The following is a 20483-nucleotide window of genomic DNA, read 5'->3' as shown; positions in this document are numbered from 1 at the left end:
CAAAATTAAAAAATCGTTTTGTTGGCTATTCTCCCCAGGGCATTAATTATAAGTCAAATACACCCTATTTTTTAAAAATTCAAAAATATTTAAAACTTTTAATTTTCAATTTATCCACACTATCACTACCATATTAACAAACCTGTTCATAATAAATTAATAATTAAAAGTTTTAAATATTTATACATTTTTAAAAAATAGGGTATGTTTGACTTATAATTAATGACCTGGGAAAAATAGCCTGCAAAATAATTCTTAAATTTTGATGTGAGGTGAGAATTTATATTTGAAGATTGTCCTTGAGGATGGCCAAAATGGCCGAACCGTTGGACTATTGATGTAATAAAAAGTGTTGAGACTATACAAGAATACAGTTTGATTTATTTAATAAATAATTCCTATATTTTGAGGTTGTCTTGTTACATATCTAATGAAAATCTCATGTAATTAACTTCAAAATGAGCTATAAAACATTCCCTCAAGTACAATGAGTTTTAAATCCACGATTGTAATCCAAAACATGATGAAATTCGGCTGTATTCAAATTTTGAAAAATCTATTCAAGTAAAAAATATATTTGTTATGTATTTAGTTGGTGTTACTAATACACAAAAAATCATGAAAATCTGAGACATTAAGGTTAGGCCTTGGGTTGTGAATTGACTTCTATTTTTAAAATGAAGGCTAAAAAGGGAAATTTTAAGGGAAAAAAAATATTTAATTTATTTCTAGAGAGAGGTGGGAGCATTTTTTAAACTAAAAGAATGTTATCGTTTGCTAATTTAGAGCTTAATGAGGATAAATATTATGTATTTCAAAATATGTTATAAGTTTTAATTGAAACAATGTAGTTTGAATAGCTCAAAAATTGTTTTTTATTTTATTAAAAGCAAAAAAAAAAGTTTTTGACAGCTCTTTGTTAGTCCAAGTTTAATATGTAGGGGGAAAGAATTATTTTTTCCTGATTTATTAGTGGTTTGTGAATACATTAGGTTTTCCTGTAGCTATGTTTGTTCTTGAAGACCAGTTTTTTAAAATCCAGTCTTCTTGTTTTGTACAACTGTTCTGTTGTTAAAGAAAGAGGGATATTTAGTATACACAATTTGCTCATTGCCACTAATAATCGACTTATAGAATATCCTCTAACATGGGCTTAATGTTTTGGTATTCTTGATTATGTTTCATATTCGATGTGACCAATCAGTGTCAAAATTCTTCTTGAGTTTTTAAAATGACCAGAGATCATGAATACAAGTTTGAATCCAATTTTTCATATTAATGTGGTGTTAAAAATAGAGAAATAACAAAATTTTATAGCATATTGGAAAGTCTTTATTCTGACTTATAACAAATGACTTAATTAACAAAATAAGGTGGTTGAAGGATTATTATACCATAATAAGTATGGCAAGAGACTACATATTTAAATAAATGTGAAAATATTTTTGTTTTCGATAGATTAGTTTATACTGGAAACTTTTTTTTTTAAATAAAAGAAAAATAATTAGAAATAGTTAATTTGATCAAAGAAACTATAGATCGTGTACCTTACTGCATTAGCGTACTTAAATATCATTCCAATAACCAAAAAGTATTTTATTGTTCCTCTGTTTAATATATTTTGTTAATTGTTGTAGATATTTTTTTCTATTTACTGATGTTCTGTAATATTTATTTTACTCATTTTCAGATTACAAATATGGTTCTTGGAACATTTAAGAAAAATAAGTTAACTAGAGAATCAGTTGATAGGCTATGTCTGAAATATAGATCTCAATACTTCACCAAGTTTCTTACATCACATAAACTGCTTGTTCTTCAATTAAGTGATTCAAACTTCCGAAGAACTATTTGCCTTCAGTTGCTTATGTTATTTCAGTACTTGACTGGGCAGATCAAAACAAAGCCGTAAGTATCAAGGTTCACTAAGCGTTATCTATTATTCTTATGATGTTTTAGGTTTGGTTTATCATTATTAAGATATTTAAAAAAATTCAAACATAATCAATGTCCGTATTATTATTCGTGAATAGACAGTAAGTTAAGAGATAACTCTAATAGAGTACATGAAAATTAATATTTTTAAGAATGTAAAAGTGCTTCATGCTTGATAGCTATAATTTAGTCCATTCTATTTATTGTTTTTTACTAGTAATCAACATGAGCTAGAGTGAAACTGGTCTCTTCAAGTCTGAAGTTCGATCAGTAATTTTAATTTTAATGAAAACAGTTTGATATCTGATTTCATTGCTACTTGGTACTATAGACCAAGAAGAAATAACAGAAAGTTAACAATCGAAATCCATGATGCAACAGAGAATAGAAGACCATTCTTTTTAACTAGTGAAGAGCTACCAAAAAGCCGTTGAGATTTATAAATCATAATAGTACTTCCAAACTGTAATATGTTTTCCGAAGTTATGTTAGAATGAGTACATTTACCCATGCATTGTCATTAATTTTTCAGAATACTTGCCAAACTCTTCTCTTCACAGGGTTCCTTTTCTTGTGAAATGAAAATACAATATTCTTACTAGAAATTTTGACAGCTTTTCTTTAACCCTAATTGAGAGTAAAACTGTACAGAGGATTCATCATTCTTCATAGGCTTTATCATCTTTCCTTGACTTTTGATGTGTTCGCCATTACTCATCCCTTTAATGTCTGGATCAGTTTCTTCCTCTCAGATACTCTCTGATGTCTCAAAATACCTGCTTTATCTGCACAATGGATTGCAGAGATCCATTCCCTCTTAAATACTGATCTAAATTATTTTTCTGTTTGTGCTTCTTACTTCACTTCTTGCTGCTTTAGCTCTCATATCCTCTTCTGCCAGTGGAGTAATTTTTCAATTGTCCAATGATATTTTTGTGCCCTTTCTGAAGATAATTTTTATCCTGTGGCTTTGATCGCTGTGTCTTAGTGAGGCCTATTGTAGACCAGAGACTACAGTTTGCTTTCAAAGCCTGATTCGAATAGAATCCAAGGATCTCCCATCAGTTACCAGTAGATTAATTAATTCATTATATTTAAGTTCTCTCTACTATCTATACCAAACATAGGTAGTAAAACTTAGACTTGTATAACCTTTCACACCAAAAGATTGCAATAAACTGTTATATCCTCTGTATGAAAGAATCTATATATAAAAGATACTGTCTGCTTTGGGGCGAATATATGTTTATTACGTTTATAGTGACCAATGATAGCCCAATAATTTACTTAAGTGTGATCTTATCCATTTGAAGCAAAGAGTTCTTCTGTTTGCATAGGTTCTTTTAGAATGTTGCTGTTTGTTGTTTAATCCAAACTGTTTGCCATGATGCGGCTTTATTATTCTCTTTGTATCATTTATGCTTATGCCAGGTCACTTATGTTCCAGTCTTAAGAGGTACACTGGGATCCTTTCCTTGTCAGGTTATTGGTTTCTTTATTGCTGGTAAGCCATATTCACATGGAACTCATTCAACTTTTGACATTGTATAGGTTGTGCTGCATTGAATTCAAATCCACTACTGTTGAACATCTATTAAGAATGATTGTTAAGTACTCCTATCGCAGCTTGGCTGTCAGCATAGAATGTTATGAGTCTATACTTTAATCTTTTCTCTATCAGAGTGCAGCCACAGTAAGAAATGGCTTGTACTTTTGATTAAAATACTCTAGAGTATATCGGTGCAAGGGAATGTATTTTCCGTCTAATTTTTCTTTTCTTCAGATGTCTGCTTCCTAGCCCTGATCCATTAGAGACTAATCCTTACTGTAGTTCACTCATTTTTTCTTTTTTATTATGCTGCTTTGTCTTTCTTTAGTTGATCCTATACTTTGTATTTATTAACTTTCAGATTTGGAGATCAGAGTGCATTGTAATAAACCAATCCTCCTCAATCTGCTGGTTTAATTTCCAATAACCTACTTACTTTAGGACTTAAGATTTGGTTTCTTGTTTCACAAGCCAGGTATTCGTGGGTTGTGCCTCATCCATTTGCCTTTTCCATTTGCAATGATGTACTTCCACTGCAGGTGCTGCAGTAGTAGTCACAGCACCTATTAAATAGGTTGAGAATAGCTTTAGATAATAGTACACTCTATTTTTGATCTTAGTGGTCTCATCATCAAAACACTTCAAATTAATTTTTAAAAGTACAATGGTCCTTAGGTTACAATTTTTATATCATTGGGTCTATTTGGCAAAATCTCATGTCTTTTGTCTTTTGTATAGCATTCACAATATTCTTGAATTTCCATCTGCAGCTGATAATGAGTTCATCTAGTTGGTACCTTTCAAGTTAAATTTTTTCCTGCTCCTTAGATACAGCTTTTTCTTGATGGTTGCACCTTGTTTTTTTCTTATATTTAAGACTCTTGCTCTTATCTTGTTAGACATCTAGAAGTAGCCATCTGAGTCTATATCTGTGCCTCTTTGTATTTAGGTAACTGTTTCATATGGGGTATCTCCCAGTTCCTCTAGAAACTTCATAAATTTTGCATACTGCGAATCATATTTTTTGCTGCTGTTTAGTTCATGGACATACTGATGCTTGTAAAGCTTGTGAATTTTCATTGGCCAGTCATATAGCAAGGATAAATTACTCTGAAATCCCAAGAACCTTATGACAGAGGTTCTACATCGGACCCACAATGTCGGAAGGTTAAAACAAGATTGTTGGAGTGGTTACTAGTTACTATACTTCTTTTTGACACTCAAATTGAACAGCTGCAGCTCAAGATGCATCATGCTGGTGGAAGAGACCTGGATTCAGATATGGATTATGCTGACAAATAATTTTGTTTGTATAGTTGATGATGTTGTTAGCTAGTACCACCAAAAAATCTCATTTTGGCAACAATGAAGAATCTTGCACAGTGCTTTGTACAATTTCTTCCTTTTGTTATTGAAACAATTCTCACTGTTCATTATCTTTGTTTGAAAAATGAACATGATAAAATTTAATAGTTGGGTTCACCACAGTGATCTGAATACTCTTGAATAATGTCAGACCTGCTATTTTTTTTTCATTTTAGTAAAAAAAAAAAAAAAAAAAAATCATAAAAAAAAAAATGATTTTGGTTTCCATTTTATAATAATCATATATTCTATTGACTAACTAATATAATCTGTTTCTCTAAATTATATTATCTATTATAGAAATCTTGTTTACATATTTATCTTTTCAAATTTATTATTTTTAATTTTACTATGACACTTTATATTCCTTGTTGAGGTTGGATTGAATATCTGGTTGAGCTCAACCCTTTTATGTCTTATTAATAAATTGTTTAATTCATATTTCATGTCAAAAATTGTAACTGATACTGATACTTACACTAGTACAATTTGATGAATTAGATTAATTTTCTCTCAAGTTCTATTTCACAATCAAAGCAAGAAAATGGTTTTATAATACTTTTAGTATGCTCGTCTAAGAAATCAGAAATTTATGTATTAGCAATATGATTACATAAAAACAAAAATATAATCTATCCTACAGTTCTTTTTGATATTTAAAAGTTATTTAGATCAAGTTGAAAGTAAATGAACACCGAATCTATTGATGCTTTATACTATTCAAGTGGTATCAAAATAATAGCTTGTGTGGTTCTTATAGTGTTTCTAAACTTGTAAACTTAGTAACAAAATCTATTTATTTTTTCTGCTTGTTTGAAAGGTGATATCTTATATTATCAGCAATCCTTTTTATTTTGTTAATTTTAACTTTCCTTGTGATGAAGTTTTAAATTGATTATTTTGTTGGTAATGGTATGAATGTATTTATTCCCTTTGATGTTATGACCAGTTAGATGCTCCTCCTCCATGTTTCAAGTAACAAAAACCCTCGTGGTCTGTAATATTAAAAAGAAAAGCATATTATTATAACATTTAATAGGCACACATCCTGTTTCATGGCTGTAGGCTTTAGAGTATATTATAGTAAAATATTAATAAACAAATACAAATGTAATTTAACAAAGAAGTTATAGACACGCCTCAGATATTCTACTGCTTTACGCTTTGACACAAGTTTTAGGTCTTCATAATCACTAAGTAAAACAAGAAACATAAAAGAAAAGAAGAGTAGTCTTGTTTTCATTTACTCCTCTTGTTTTTGTTAGTTCTCATGAAGCCCATTCTCTATTTTTTGATGTTGCAAGAAAATTGTTCAAATCTGACTTACCAAAGATTCTTATTATTTTTTTTTTCATCAAGATATTGTTATCTTACAAAAATAAAATTAAAAAATGGTGAAACTTTATCTTAACACCAAATGATTTATTCCAATCTTGAATTTCATCAATATTAGATAAACCATTTTTTTTTTGTTAGATGTTTTGCAAATTTAATATTATGAAATTGGCGGAAAGAATGAGCTGGTCATATCAAACAATTAGTGTCTTAGTTAAAAAAAAAAAAAAAGTGTTTTCCGAAAAAAAAAAAAATTAGTATTCAAAAACTTACCTATCATTTAACTAATTGAAATGTAGTCCGAACATATAAACTATCATAAATGTGATTTATTACTTTTATTTATTTTTTTTTTGTTTTAGTAAATAGTTACATTTAAATTAGTTTTTACTGTTCATCAGTTACTATAACACCCTTTGAAAAGTAGTTTACATTATTATTTTTAAACAACTTTATTTTTCTCCTTTGACTAAAAAGAAAATCTTTTATTTCAGTAAATAAATTCCATCATTAGTATAAAAATAGTTTTTTTAATAATATTGTTAATTTTTCGTAATTAGCTTTGTTTCAATAATTATTATGTTAGGCACTTTCTAATTAACATTATGTAAAATTACTATAAAGTTCATTTACAATTGTTATTCTATTATGTTACTAACAAAATAATTGCATTGCACAATATTAAAAAAACTTCTGAGTCTTAATGTTTCTTATTCTATTTATATTTTATAATTGCTATTGATGATGGTGAATTATATTTCCATTGTAATTACTCTATTATAGTTTTCTGTATTTTCTACATTCAAATAGTATCTTTGTGTTATTTATTATTTTTTAATTTTTAGAGCATATCCTACTGAAGCTAAGTTGCTTTTGGAGGAAATGATAAGAGGAAGGACCTTAAGAATGAGAAAAATCCTTTTAATAGTAAAATGATAAATATAAAAAGTTTATAAATGAAATATTCTAGGAATGGCTGTAATTTTTGAGAAAACAAATCCTGGTTGAAAAAGATTTTGTTTAGAACCTGACGAATGATAACAAGAAGAAACTTAAATTTTTAGTAAACAATTAAGATATTATTTTAGAAACAGAAGGAATGCAAAATTGAAGGACATAGAATTGAACAAGGTAAGCTGTTTTAAAAATTTAATGTTTTTAAGAAGAAATAGTGTCATCGAAAAGAAGATAAATGTTGAAGTATGAACTGCTGAAAATATAAGAAGAAGGAAATTGAAAAATTAAAGGAATAGCAAATAATGTGATTAAAGATACAGTCCGAAATTAATATTATATTTTGAAGAATGGAGATCCAAACTATTTGCTCATTTAAAGAATAATATTTTATGAGAGAGGAGTCATCTTCTTCCATTAGGCTGCTACATTATTTGATAATATTGAGGAACTATTCTATATCAAATTAAAGACCAAAGAATAAATAAGTATTATATATACTATTAATTTTTGAAACAAAATAAAAATGAAGGACTGATCGATCTTATGAAGTTTCATTTTAAAAAAAAAATCAATAAATTTTCAGCATCATTGTGGAATCATCTATGAAAACTAGGGTTATAGAAAAACCTCAGCTAAAATAATGGCAGTGTGATATTTTATAAATCTAGAACGATTTGCACCACTAATAATGATAAAGAAATTATGGAGAAATATTAGTTTATTTCAGGGAATATGATGGAATTAAGATAAGCATCTTTAACTACCAGAACAACTATGGCTCTACCTACCAGGACTTCATCAATGTAAAGAAAGATTAAAGCTGAAAAAAAAATTTTTTGAATAAATAAATATGTATTTATTATTACTAATTGAATATTTCAATGAAAGCATATAGCAATAAATTTTTAAACTTTGACATTGTATATCCTAAATATTCCAGTAAAAGTTGAGAAGATGTATTTACTCAGCTGTCGATGAAAAGAAACATCCACAGATATTTGCATTGCTATTGGATTGATTTTAGGATGTACACAATCAATGGTCTGTAGGTAGGTTTACATAAATTTCAAGTATTTAACTTGTTAATAGGAGTGGCTCGGGAGTACCCTTCAAGATGTCATAAAGAGATACTTAGAAATGGGAGATCCAGGAGATGAAGAAAATGTAGCAATGATTGTTTGACCATTAACAGCCATATGAAAAACATTTAGCGACTAAAAAACTGGTTGCATAACATTGAGAAGAGGTTAATGTTCATATGAAATGCTAGCTATACTTGTTCATTGATTTAGGTACAAATAAGATAAATAATGGTCTGGCAATCTCAAAACCATGACCTTAAAACAAAAAAATTGTGAAAGGCAAATATCTACTTTTTAGCATTACAAATGAGGTATGAAGTATTGATGATCAACTTTTTTGTCTGCAATGTTTTCAATGAAGAATTTGTTACAGTAATTATTATTAATTTGAAAAACAAACAATAAATGGTCAGTGATATACAGGAAATCAAGATATCTTGAAGCCATATCTGTTAAAATTGAAGAAAATTGATATGAAATTAAGCATTTGAACATTAAAGTGTTGCCAGTTTAAAGGAATAGCTAACTGTGGAATGAAAATCTTATCAAGAAGTTTAAGATATATTAATATGAGGGCTTAATACTTTGACCTAAAACAATTACTAACTAAAGTATAATAATTTGATTTTTGGAAATAGAAGATGATTGAGCTACTAAGATGGAATTGCTGGCAAGAGCCGAGAGAAGGGAAGATGGAGGCTGTGAACAAGAAAGGTAATAAAGAGAAATACTAAGGATGAAAATAAATCTAGGAGATTTCTTTATTTAATTAAATCTTAAAACTTACAAAGGGATGTACTATGACCGTGCGATTATTTGAATTAGAATTGTACTGAAGGGAGACAAGTATAGCTTTTAATTTAAATATGGGTTTATCCAGTTTAATAAGTTTCAGGTTTTGATTTTTTTTTTTCAACAAGTTTCTTCAAAATATTTCATGATGTAGAAGAAAAAATATTGTTTAGTTAGTGATGCTAAAGGGTTTGTTTGAATTGAAGTAGTTAGATAGCCTGGTGTTAGGAAATAATTTTTAAATTTGGATCACTAAATAGAAATTAGAAATGTCATAGACTCTAAAGCCCTAAAACATGAGGATTTATGCTTTTACTGTAGGCATTTATACTAAACTTACCAAAAAATTAATTGTGTGTGTTGGTTGTAGAAATTCTTGATTTGAAGTGAATAAATGATTATTGATTTTTTATTCACTTCGAACATTGTTAGATAATGTAATATTAAAGACGTAAAAGGAGTTTCGAAAGTGAATTGAAAAAAAAAATAGCTTAAATAATTTGCTGTGAACAATCAAGTGATGATCCAAGGTTATATATTTTTATTGACTGACTGCACCTGACCTAAAAAAAAAGAAATAAGTAGGTTATACTACTTTATCTAAAGTTAGTCAATACAAGCATCTCAAATTAGATTTTAAGTTATTTGCAAGCACAAAAAAAAATTTTAACCTCAATTATAATAAATGTTTTTAAACGACTTTTGCAAATGATATTTATCTCTACTCATCACAATTATCCCAGTTGTAATAATAAAGTTAAATTTCTGTGTCATTATCTTTATTAAGTAATTAATTGGGTGCTATTAGGAAGAAGTTATTAATTGATATATTAATTAATTTACTAATGTTATGTTTTGTGTATTTTTTATTTCAATGTGACAAGCATTTTACAAAATATATGCATTTGATTGTTTATTAACCAAATTAATCTGAGTTAGAAAGTTTTAATCATTATTAAAGAAATTAAGGTCTATCATGTGTAATGAAAATAATTATATGAAGTGTTCATACTCATTAAAACTGACAAAGGAAAAATTACTTTTAATTATTTTATTATATAAAACTAACTAAAGCCTTGAGGAAAGAATAAGCTACAAATCATTAATAAGAAGTCTTATAAAAATGGTTGTATAAATATTATTCTAGAACAAAAAATCATTCCTCTTTATGATTTTGATCAGATAACATGTACTTTTGTCTCCTAGAAAAATTCTATTTAAAAATAGAAACCAAAAAAAATATTGAAATACATACTGTTTTTTTTTCTGAAGCTGTTAAAAATACACAGTAAAAAAAGTCAATGTTTCATGATTATCAAACATTTTCAATATTTTGATTGCATTTTCGGCATTACTATTATTTTATACCCATTTAATTATATTTTTAAAAAAATTTTATATATATATATATACACATACATACATACATTATTTTTTGTTTGTTTTGTAAACTTCATGCATTAATATTTGTTTTCAATGGTAACTCATTCTTAATTCTATTTATTAGTTTGGAATGATACATTATTTTATAAAAAGATGTATTAGAAATATTAGACTTCTTTTTATTTTTAACTATTAAATATATCCAGGGTAAAAAATTGAATTCAAAACAAATAATATAGTTATCCGCATACCTCCCTCACTTTTTCATAATGTTACTTCTAAGTCAGAAAAAGTTTATGCTTGGGTTCCTTAAAACATTTTCATAATAGTGTAATGTTGAGTTTGTTGCAAAAATATAAGTGGTATATATGAATGTAAATAAAACAATCAGTGTTTTATTGATACTATTCTTTAAATTATAATTAATCCCATAATATTGACATTTTTATTGTATTATCATTTTATTTTTATTTTTTCGTCATTATTATTATCAGGATGTTATGTCATTTAGGGAAAACAATGAACTATCAGCTGAAGAAAATGAGTGGATTAAAGAAACAACAGAAAAAACTTATTCTATTTTAAAAGATACCCCTCCAGATGGAGAAGAATTCCTAACAGTGGCTAAGAATATGATAATGGTAAGACTAGTAATAGAAAAATCAATGATTGTTACAAATTTTTTTCATTCATGTTTTACTTAATATTTACATGTGTTAAAAATGTTTACATATCTAGATACTTAAATAAAAATTGATAGTATTTTGGTTTAATTTCATGTCATGTAATTATCATGTTTTCATAAAAATAAGATTAAGAGTTTTATTATGATCTAGTCAACTTTTTTTTTAAATTGGCATGCTTATGTTTTAATTTCTTAGAGATGAGATAAGATCCAAGAAAAATTGTTTTACAATGTTAGGTTTTTATAAGTTTATTCCTCATTTAACATTCACTATTATTTTTCTAATTGGCAACTATGATTTGTTTTTTCATTTATTTATTTTTACAAAATCATTGTAAGCAATGTATAATTTATGTTATGATTCATGAGAAGAACCATATTAAAACATTTTACTTTTTCCAGGATCTATTTAAAAAAAAAAAAAAAAAAATTATAACTTCTCTGTTTATAACATAATTTAAATCATAATACAAACAATAAACAATGAGACTGAGGTAGGAGGTTATTTTAGAGGTCTATCATCATAGATAATCATTAAAATTGATTTTTACTTTTGAATTCAAAACATTTCTCAACAGACTTGATATGTGACATTGAGATATAAGTTGTCAAGAGAACATTACGATTTCCCTCTAACTAGTGCGTAGGTAGTAAATTGGTCTTTCTTATCTCATCTAGTGGCATCCTTGATTTTTTGTTATTGGTCGATGCTCTACCCAATATGATTTTAGGAAAGTTTTCTTTTGACCCATAATATTAAGTATGGTCATAAATTAGATTATCATATTTCTGTACGGTGTTGTTTTCATTCATTAAACCAAGTAATGTCAATTATATTATGTTCAGTATACTTAAATTATTCTTCTAGACAAAAATTACTTAAAATTCCATTACTTTATTCGGAATAATTTAATTTTTAACTGATAATGAGAGTTAAGCACTATTTTTTATTGCTTATTAAGAAGAATCCTGATCAGTCTTCATTCATTTTTTGTATTAGCTGTAAAAATAAATTGTTATAAAATCCTATCAGTTATTTTCCAAGGAATTTTGTTTTCTGCGATGGTACAGAGAGAAGATGAATGGAGTAACTGGAAAAATGAGGGCTGCCCTGCATTGAAGAAGGTTACACAGGAAAATGAACTCTCGAGACACCCTCGTGTTGAGGATAACCTTGGACAGAGATCATTTTCCATTCTTACGGCTCAAGCTACAACAGGAGCTGACACCATCTTCGTGCCATCGTGAGTGTACTTGATAAGGACTTCATGTACAATATCCAAGTTATAGGTGTAGTATGAGGAATGATGTGTTTGTGGGTTAGGAAATAAAAAACTTAAAATTGTGTAAATAATTATTTATTTTGGGTTATTTCAAATTAGTGTTTGGTGTATTTGGTGGTTATTGACTTAGTGCTCAAGATAATTCAAGATGTTTTGACTTCCTCTTTATTTATTTTTTTGGTATAAAAGCACAGATTGTTACAATTATTTGTTATCAACATGTATTTTAGTTATATATTTTTAATTTTGAATAATTTTCTTGAAACTAATGATGTTTACATTAATTTTCTTCTTTAAAAACTTCTGCGTTCTTAGCAGTCTATTTTAATGATATTTAAAATGTTTTCTATAAAATTATTTCGCAATACAAGAAATTAAATATTTGGTAAATTTAACAATCAACATAATAGTTTTTATTAGTTGTACTTATTTTTAATTACTATTTTATCATGCTATGCTGTCCTATATTTTTAGTATCAATCAAAGTACCTAAACTTACTAGAACATTAATAAAAGAAAACGCAGCCTGATAAATTTTTATTTTGGGTTTAAAAAAACAATAAAGTTAATAAATTAATGAAGGAAATTATGAATGACCATTATAAAAACCCCTCAGCCAACCAATTGTATGAAAGTTGAATTAGGAAAATCATGTCATAAATCATTAATATATTTCTTAAAAATTACACTTTCTTCTTTTATTTTAATATTTTGGTATCACATGAAAACCTCATATTTGATCACCTTTTGATTTTTGGCAAAAATAAATTTGTTTACTGAGCAAAATGATAACTTCTTTCAAACATATCTAACAATTTTAAAACCTCACATCTTTAAATATACTTCAAAAGATATAAAGTTAACATGTGATAGGTTATTCATATAACAATATAAATAAAAGAGGGTCATCACTTGTTATACTAGTTGAAAATTGTTGTATAAACCTTATATAGTACATTATAGAAGCACATTTGGCCTATAGTATCACTAGCCTGGTTTATCTCTGTGAGTCAAAATTATATGTTTTTCCAATTTAGTGAGTATCTTCTTCTCACTCCATAATGCTTAGAAGATGTTCTGTTGGACCTAAGTCAATCGACCATCCTACAGTAATACCATCAATCCTAGCAGCTTTTGCTTAGTGAGTGAACCCTTCAAGCAAGGGAAAATTAATTTTTGTTTTATTTTTTTTTCTTGACTTCTAACATATTTTCCGTTAGTTAATCAACATTTATAATTGACCTTTGAAATTGTTTTATAATTGAAAGGGTAATTGTGTTCTTTTAAATGTGTCAATATGCAAGATTAATTCCTGATGAATTTATTCTTTTGAATAATTCTTGAATTGATTCTTTTAACATTATTCCTTTTTTTCGCTTTATTAAAAGATCCATTTTTATTGTAAAAATTACCAAAATTCCCTGACCTTATTTTTTTCAAAAACCCTTTGTTTTTTTAAAACTAAACAAAAAATACACAAAAATAATTGCACAAATTAATGTTTAAAGTCCATATCAAATTCTAATAAATATAAACAAAACACTGTATATATTTAACAACCGTTTTCAATACTTATTGAGGTTCCCCACTGATTTTCCAAAAGTAAAGTAAAAAGTTCTAAATGAGTTAAAATTTATCCTCCATACTAATAAAAAACACCCCTTTACTGCCTTTAACTGAAAGGAATACTTTAAATTAAAGAATAGGTATAATAAATCAATAAATGCTGTTCAGATTACTACTGTATTAACCATATATTTATAAGTAAAAAAGAAATACCTAAAAATTATAACACTTTACTGTTTATTCCTCTTCATGTGGATGTAGGTCTTGGGCCTTAACCACCAATCGTCAAAATTAAGTTCAAGTCTATCAAAGAAGTTATGATGTGGTCAAGTTTAAACAAAACAGCTGACTGGAAAGATGACTACTCTTTTGTGAAATCTCCCAGTGGAAGAGGAAATGACTAAGTTTATTGAAGTTATATTCTTGTGAGATACACCTGTTATTGGTTGTCATCTGTGGTATGAAAAAAAAAATCATCATACCTCTCCGTTGTTTTATTATATATGTATTGTATTTACTCCATGATGTTTTTAAATAATTTTGCACTAAACCAATTGGAAAATACCACCAAAATCTTTTTTAAATATGTTCATATAGTTTTTTTTAATGATTTGTTCATTAACTTATTAATGCATGAGTATGAAGTTTGTGAATTCATATTTGTTGTATGTAATAAACAGGAAAACTGGTCCACCACAAGCAATGAGTTTAAAACATACATTTGATGAGTACATTGCATCATTGACCCCTGCTCCTGAACTCAAAGATTTCTTGTCTGAAGCTATTGAAGAATCTGAAAGGAAAATTGAACCAGAAAAGAAGTAAGTTAAATATTTGTAAATTTAACTTTTGAACCTTTCTGTATTACTATATGTATTAGTTTTTTATATTTTCTATCAGATCAATTTTTTGATGTGTAATATTCAACAAATTTATGAATTTCAGAGCCCCCTGAGTCCTAAAAGCACATTTTGTAATTGATTTGTCTGTGCCATAATTATATCTTGAACAGATGGACCGGTTTTGATGCTTTTTTTTTTTTTCAATTTTCTAAGACAATGGGACAGATCAATGAGTAATGCCTCAGTTAGTCTTGTTTTGATTAATAATTTAATAACATGTATAGTCCTTTATTCTTTCCAGCTGTAGAATAATTAAAATTATGTAAAATTACAGTGGATCCTTGGTGCAGAAGCTTTGCAAAAAAAAAAAAAGTATTGGAGGGAAAAGGTAGCAAAATTTTTAGTTTCCCCCACAATTTTGACCTGACTTCCCAACTCACTAGAGTCTTGGGAGTATCAAAAATTCTTCCTTTTCCCAAACATTTTTGGAAAACTGGTCTCTCTAAATTACGAATTTGGTGTATAATAACCTCTTTGAATTATGTTTTGCCACAATTTTCACAGGATGAATTATTTGTATGATACTTTGTCATTTAATTGGTTTATCATAACTGAGAGATCAAGTGGGAAAAAATGAGATAAAATTCATCTCTTTTTATAAGTTAATAGTACTTTAAATGATTTATAAAAATAATGAGGTGTAGATAATTGACCGTAGATTAATGATTGGAGAAGTTTGTTGGGGGGTGCGGTCAGCAAAGAACAACATAAATAAACAAAACCAACAAGTGGCTTATATCTGAATTTCTATACTCACTGGCTTATATCTGAATTACTATACTCACTGGCTTATATCTGAATTACTATACTCACTGGCTTATATCTGAATTACTATACTCACTGGCTTATATCTAAATTACTATACTCACACTGTAATTCAGATATAAGCCACTCACTATTTTTCATTGTCTGTCATAGTGTTCAATTTGTAGATTCTATTTATTTATTTATTTTTTCAGTTTTTTAGACACTACTTGCATATCTTATATTATACATATCTTCTTACCTACATGATATTATATTTCATCTGTCACTGTTTTCAATCTACCATACAATTCCATGATTATCAATCAATTAAAATTTTGTACTATTCAATTATCAGTTATCAATTTTTTATCATTTATGATTTAATTCAATATTTTGTATAATTCTGAATTTGTTTGTATACTATTCCTTTTCAATTGTATGTTTCTCTAAATGTTGTTATCTCTTTTGTTCTATAGCCCTGATGAAGACCTGAAACTCTGGTCGAAACATCAGCATAAAATAAATAAATATGGTTTTGTTTATTTATGTTGTTCTTTGCTGACCACACCCCCCAACAAACTTCTCCAATTTCTAAAAATAAGTTAGTTAAGCAATGAAATTATTAATCATATGCAATTGATTGACCCACAGGCCAGATTAGGACTGGTGTTGGTTCTGACTCAAGTGTCCCAGGTTACTGCCCCAATGGCTTCTTCAATATTACATGAAGAGTAGGAAACTATCAGTTCTGTGCTACTTACAGATAAAACTGTCATTAGGAGATAATATTGATTTGTGATTTTAATTAGAAAAAAATACTGGTCTTATGACTTAACTCATATCTGCTTAAATTTTAAATAATAAATAGTTCTTTTAGAAAGTGTCAAATTAATTTTTATTATTTTAATGAAAATCAAAACTATTTATGATAAATAAAAATTGAAAGAAGGTTGTTGACTGTATGAAGTAGATTGGAGGAAGATAGTCCGGGTGGCGGTCAATAAAGGTATCAAAATAGTAAAAGAAAACTATTTATTGTTTCTTTTTGTGTTTCGCTGTCAACTAACTAAGTCAGCAGAACTTCATTCTTATCAGCCCTGTCGAAGCCCTGCAAAGCGGGGTGAAATGTTGGTTAATTATAAATAGTTTTTTTGTTACTATTTTGATACCTTTATTGACTGCCACCCGGACTATCTTCCTCCAAAAATAGAAATTACTTTCAAATTTCACAGAATCATGTCATTTCCTTGACATTTTAATTTTTTTTTTTTTAGGAAAGTAGCTGATCCTTCATTTGCATGGCTATCAGTCAAACTAATATCATTGAAAGCTCCAACATTTTTTTCAAATTCACATTCGCCAGTCCCAAGTATGTCAGAGTATGTTGACATCATGTGTAAGAAGATGTATAGAGACTTGAACCCTGGTCTGGTAAGCAACTCACTCTTTTTTTTATTTCTGTTCTACTATGTTTTATAAAAATATATTTCTGTTCTACTATGTTTTATAAAAATATATTTCTGTTCTACTATGTTTTATAAAAATATATTTCTGTTCTACTATGTTTTATAAACATATACTGATAAAATATTCAGCTAATGTTTGTACTCTTATTTGTTTGAATTTAATTCAGTTTATGGAATAAAAAAAAAAAATTTTCTTATGATGTTGATAGTTTTGATTTTTAAACATGTTTTGTTAGTTAAAGTTAAAATAAAAAACTCTTGTTTTTTATCTCCTCATCTACATTCTTATATATCTATTCTTTTACTACTTCTAAGAAATCAAAATTGCTTTGCCTATCGTCTAATATTTTTAATATTTCACATGATAATGTATGTATATTTGATTGTATTGGCTAAGTTTTTTAAAAGTAAATTTGTGATTCTGTAACATTTTTTAGCTTCTTCCTCCCATAATGCCTGCTCCGAAATCGGCAGCAATCAAAACGAAAAAGCCCGGTTCTAAAACTATTACTGCCACAAATTCACTTACAACTTCCTTGAAAAAACGCATGAAGAAAACCAAAGTTGGAGAAGGTGATAAAGCTGTTGTTAAAATTGTGAAAGGAGGAGTTGTGAAACTTGTAAAGACTGCTAAAGGAATAAAGGTGAAGTATAATCTTAATCATATATCAACAATAAAAAATTAATTTGGCTTGATAAATCAATAGGGGTCAAGTTGAAGTTTAAAATACTTTTTAGTACAGTATTTTATCTAGGAAAAGAAAGAACTTGAATAGAAATACAAATATGAACAAACTAAAATTCACCAAAGAAATTTCCTTTCTCTTCCTCTTCATTCATACAGAATATCGGGATTCTACTGAATTAATATTTTTACATTCTCCAGCTTCTGATTCTGTTCAGTTTCAACTATTCTATAACTTAGAGCCACCATTGATAATTGCCCAATTTCAGCCTTCTTCTATTCTTGTAATAACTAATCATACTTTCTTTATGGATTAACCTTAAATAGCGGTGTAGTCATACATTTTCCAGTGTGGGAACACTTACCATCTTATGAGAAGTAAATAACATTGGGCGATTCAAAATGCCCCCACCTCTTTACGAGGTGGTTTCCGAAGTGCTCACCGATTTTCATCCTTAAAGTCAGTGTGTATTTATTTGACAGCTATTTAAAATTGTTGAAACCCATTCGGCCATTGTTGAGTTATAACTCGGAAAAAACACGGGTCGCCTATTTGCATATAAGATTTTTGGAAAAAGCAGAGTGGGAACGTCGTTCCTGCCCCACTACACCACTGCCCTCAAATGCCTCTCAATATTTGTCTTCCTTCATTTTCTTCAAGTAGTGAAAACTATACATATACTACATATACACATTGTTGTTACTAATTGTGTTGAATTAACTTATGAAATAACATTTACTCCCTATGTGTGTTTGTATACATATGTTTATGGATGCATATGTATGGATGTAGATTAAGATTAGTTAAACTACAATATTTTTCTGCATTTACAGGTAGTAAAGGGCAGTGATGAGTCTGAATCCTCAACACTAACTGAAATTACGAAAAATGGTTCATCTAGTCCACAAGAAAAGCCTGAAGAATCCAAGATCGTTGAAAAACCAAAGATAGAAAAAGAAAAAGTGACTAATAACACCCAAAAAGTTGTTAAGATTAGTAGTACTTCATCAAATGATAAAGCAACTGTTAAAAAGCCTGAAAAACCGGTAGAAAGAACTATTGAGAAATCACCTGATAACAACTTTGTTAAACCAGCGAATCCTGTGAAAAATGATAAATACAAATCTGAAAAAGTATCTAAATCACCATCGCCAAAACCACAGAAGAAATCAGATGAGAAAGTTAAGAAAGATGAAAAAAGAATTGAGAAAAGAGAGGAGAAAAAAAATGATAAGAGAGATGACAGACGAGAAAGATCAGACAGCAGGTCACGTGAAAGGAGTGTAGAATCTAGAAGGGAAAAGAGCACTGACCGACCTAGTGACAAAGGAAAATCTTTAGTGAAATCGCCTGGTAAGCGTAAGGCTTCTCCAAAAAGGGATGACCATAAGTCAAGCAAATTAATAAGGGGTAAGTCCTGGAGATGAAAACTTGTGTTATTATTACAAGTGTGAATATCTGTATATAATAGATTAATTAAGTGTCCTAGATAATAGATTTTGTGATTTATTCTTCCATGATTGTTTTTTTTTTCTATTTTGTCCTTGATAATTTGTCAACATTCATCCACCCATTGATTATCTTTTTCTTAAATAAAAGTTTTTTTTAATTTTATTTATTTATTTATTGGTTGATGGATTGGGTTCCATTAATAAAAATGTATTAATGGACATATATACCTTAATGTTTATTACTTTATTATAAATTAAATTTTTGCTGTCAATTCTGTCCCTATTTGTTTTATAAAGTTTATTAATCACATTATATTCATGTGTTAGCTAATAAGATTTTTTGGGGAAATTTAATAAAATTTTGGGGACAATCTTCAGTGTTATTGTTTTAATATTCTGATTTCAGCATTTACATACAACTGTAGTAATACAGGATAACTGACCATGAGCACTAATTTTGAGTTTCCGATGTAATAAATAGTGATAAAAAATTTTAATGAGTTTAGAATAAAGAACACATGTTCTCTAGGGAAATTATATTAACTTTTTGCAATGTCAGTTATTTTAAATATTTCTAATTTTTATGTATATTTTCCAACTCAATATAATATTATTTTAAACATTTATTTTGGTTGTATTATCGTTCAATGCTAAATGAAATCTTTTAAAAAATAAATAGCATGGTTGTGTATTTTTATTATACGACTAGTATTGAACTGAACATATTTTGAATATATTTATATTTTTAATATTTGCTTTCATCTAAATATATTTTGTATTTATTTTAAAGAAAATAAGTATTTAAACTTTTGAGTTAACTGGTTAGAAGGAAAAAGAGCACTTATCGACCTAGTGACAAAGGAAAGTCTTAAGTGAAATTGCCTACAGCTACTTGGATATTAGTGAAATATCCAAATAGCTCAAACTCATTAGTTAAAAGGCACATAAGGCTTATTGTTCTGCCACATCAATCCGGGCTTATTAGGATTTCATTAAAACGTTTATAACAACCAAGACCTTGACTTGGGATGGCAGATATTTATTTCAGTTATACTGTTACAATTATATATTTTTTATGGAAATTTTAATGTTTATAATAATACAATAAATCTCGAGTTATTGGCAAAATTAAAAAAAAAAGGTTTTACTATTGAATTATCTGTTGACTGTAAGAATTGTCTGAAGACTTCAATTAGAAATAAAACATTGATTTGTTTTATGAATACTAGCCACCACAGTTCTTTTTTAATACATGCTCATGAATGTAAAGTCCAATTTCAAACTGATATATAATTAATT

At 27.9% G+C, this 20483-nt stretch overlaps 1 protein-coding gene across 1 annotated transcript in view; it reads left to right on the top strand.

The window, feature by feature from the left end:
- Hpr1 (THO complex 1-like protein Hpr1) overlaps positions 1–20483 on the top strand; it is a 29521-nt gene that overhangs the window by 8636 nt on the left and 402 nt on the right. The window contains exons 7-13 of the mRNA XM_014425726.3: positions 1691–1908; positions 10910–11039; positions 12155–12327; positions 14613–14753; positions 16856–17012; positions 17485–17691; positions 18567–19143. Of these exons, the coding sequence (XP_014281212.1) occupies positions 1691–1908; positions 10910–11039; positions 12155–12327; positions 14613–14753; positions 16856–17012; positions 17485–17691; positions 18567–19143 (1603 nt within the window). The remainder of the gene's footprint in view (positions 1–1690; positions 1909–10909; positions 11040–12154; positions 12328–14612; positions 14754–16855; positions 17013–17484; positions 17692–18566; positions 19144–20483) is intronic.

Source organism: Halyomorpha halys, unplaced genomic scaffold (assembly GCF_000696795.3).
Source record: "Halyomorpha halys isolate HHAL.00 unplaced genomic scaffold, Hhal_1.1 Scaffold531.1, whole genome shotgun sequence".
Classification (NCBI taxonomy): Eukaryota; Metazoa; Arthropoda; class Insecta; order Hemiptera; family Pentatomidae; genus Halyomorpha; species Halyomorpha halys.
This window is presented reverse-complemented; position numbering and strand designations above follow the sequence as displayed.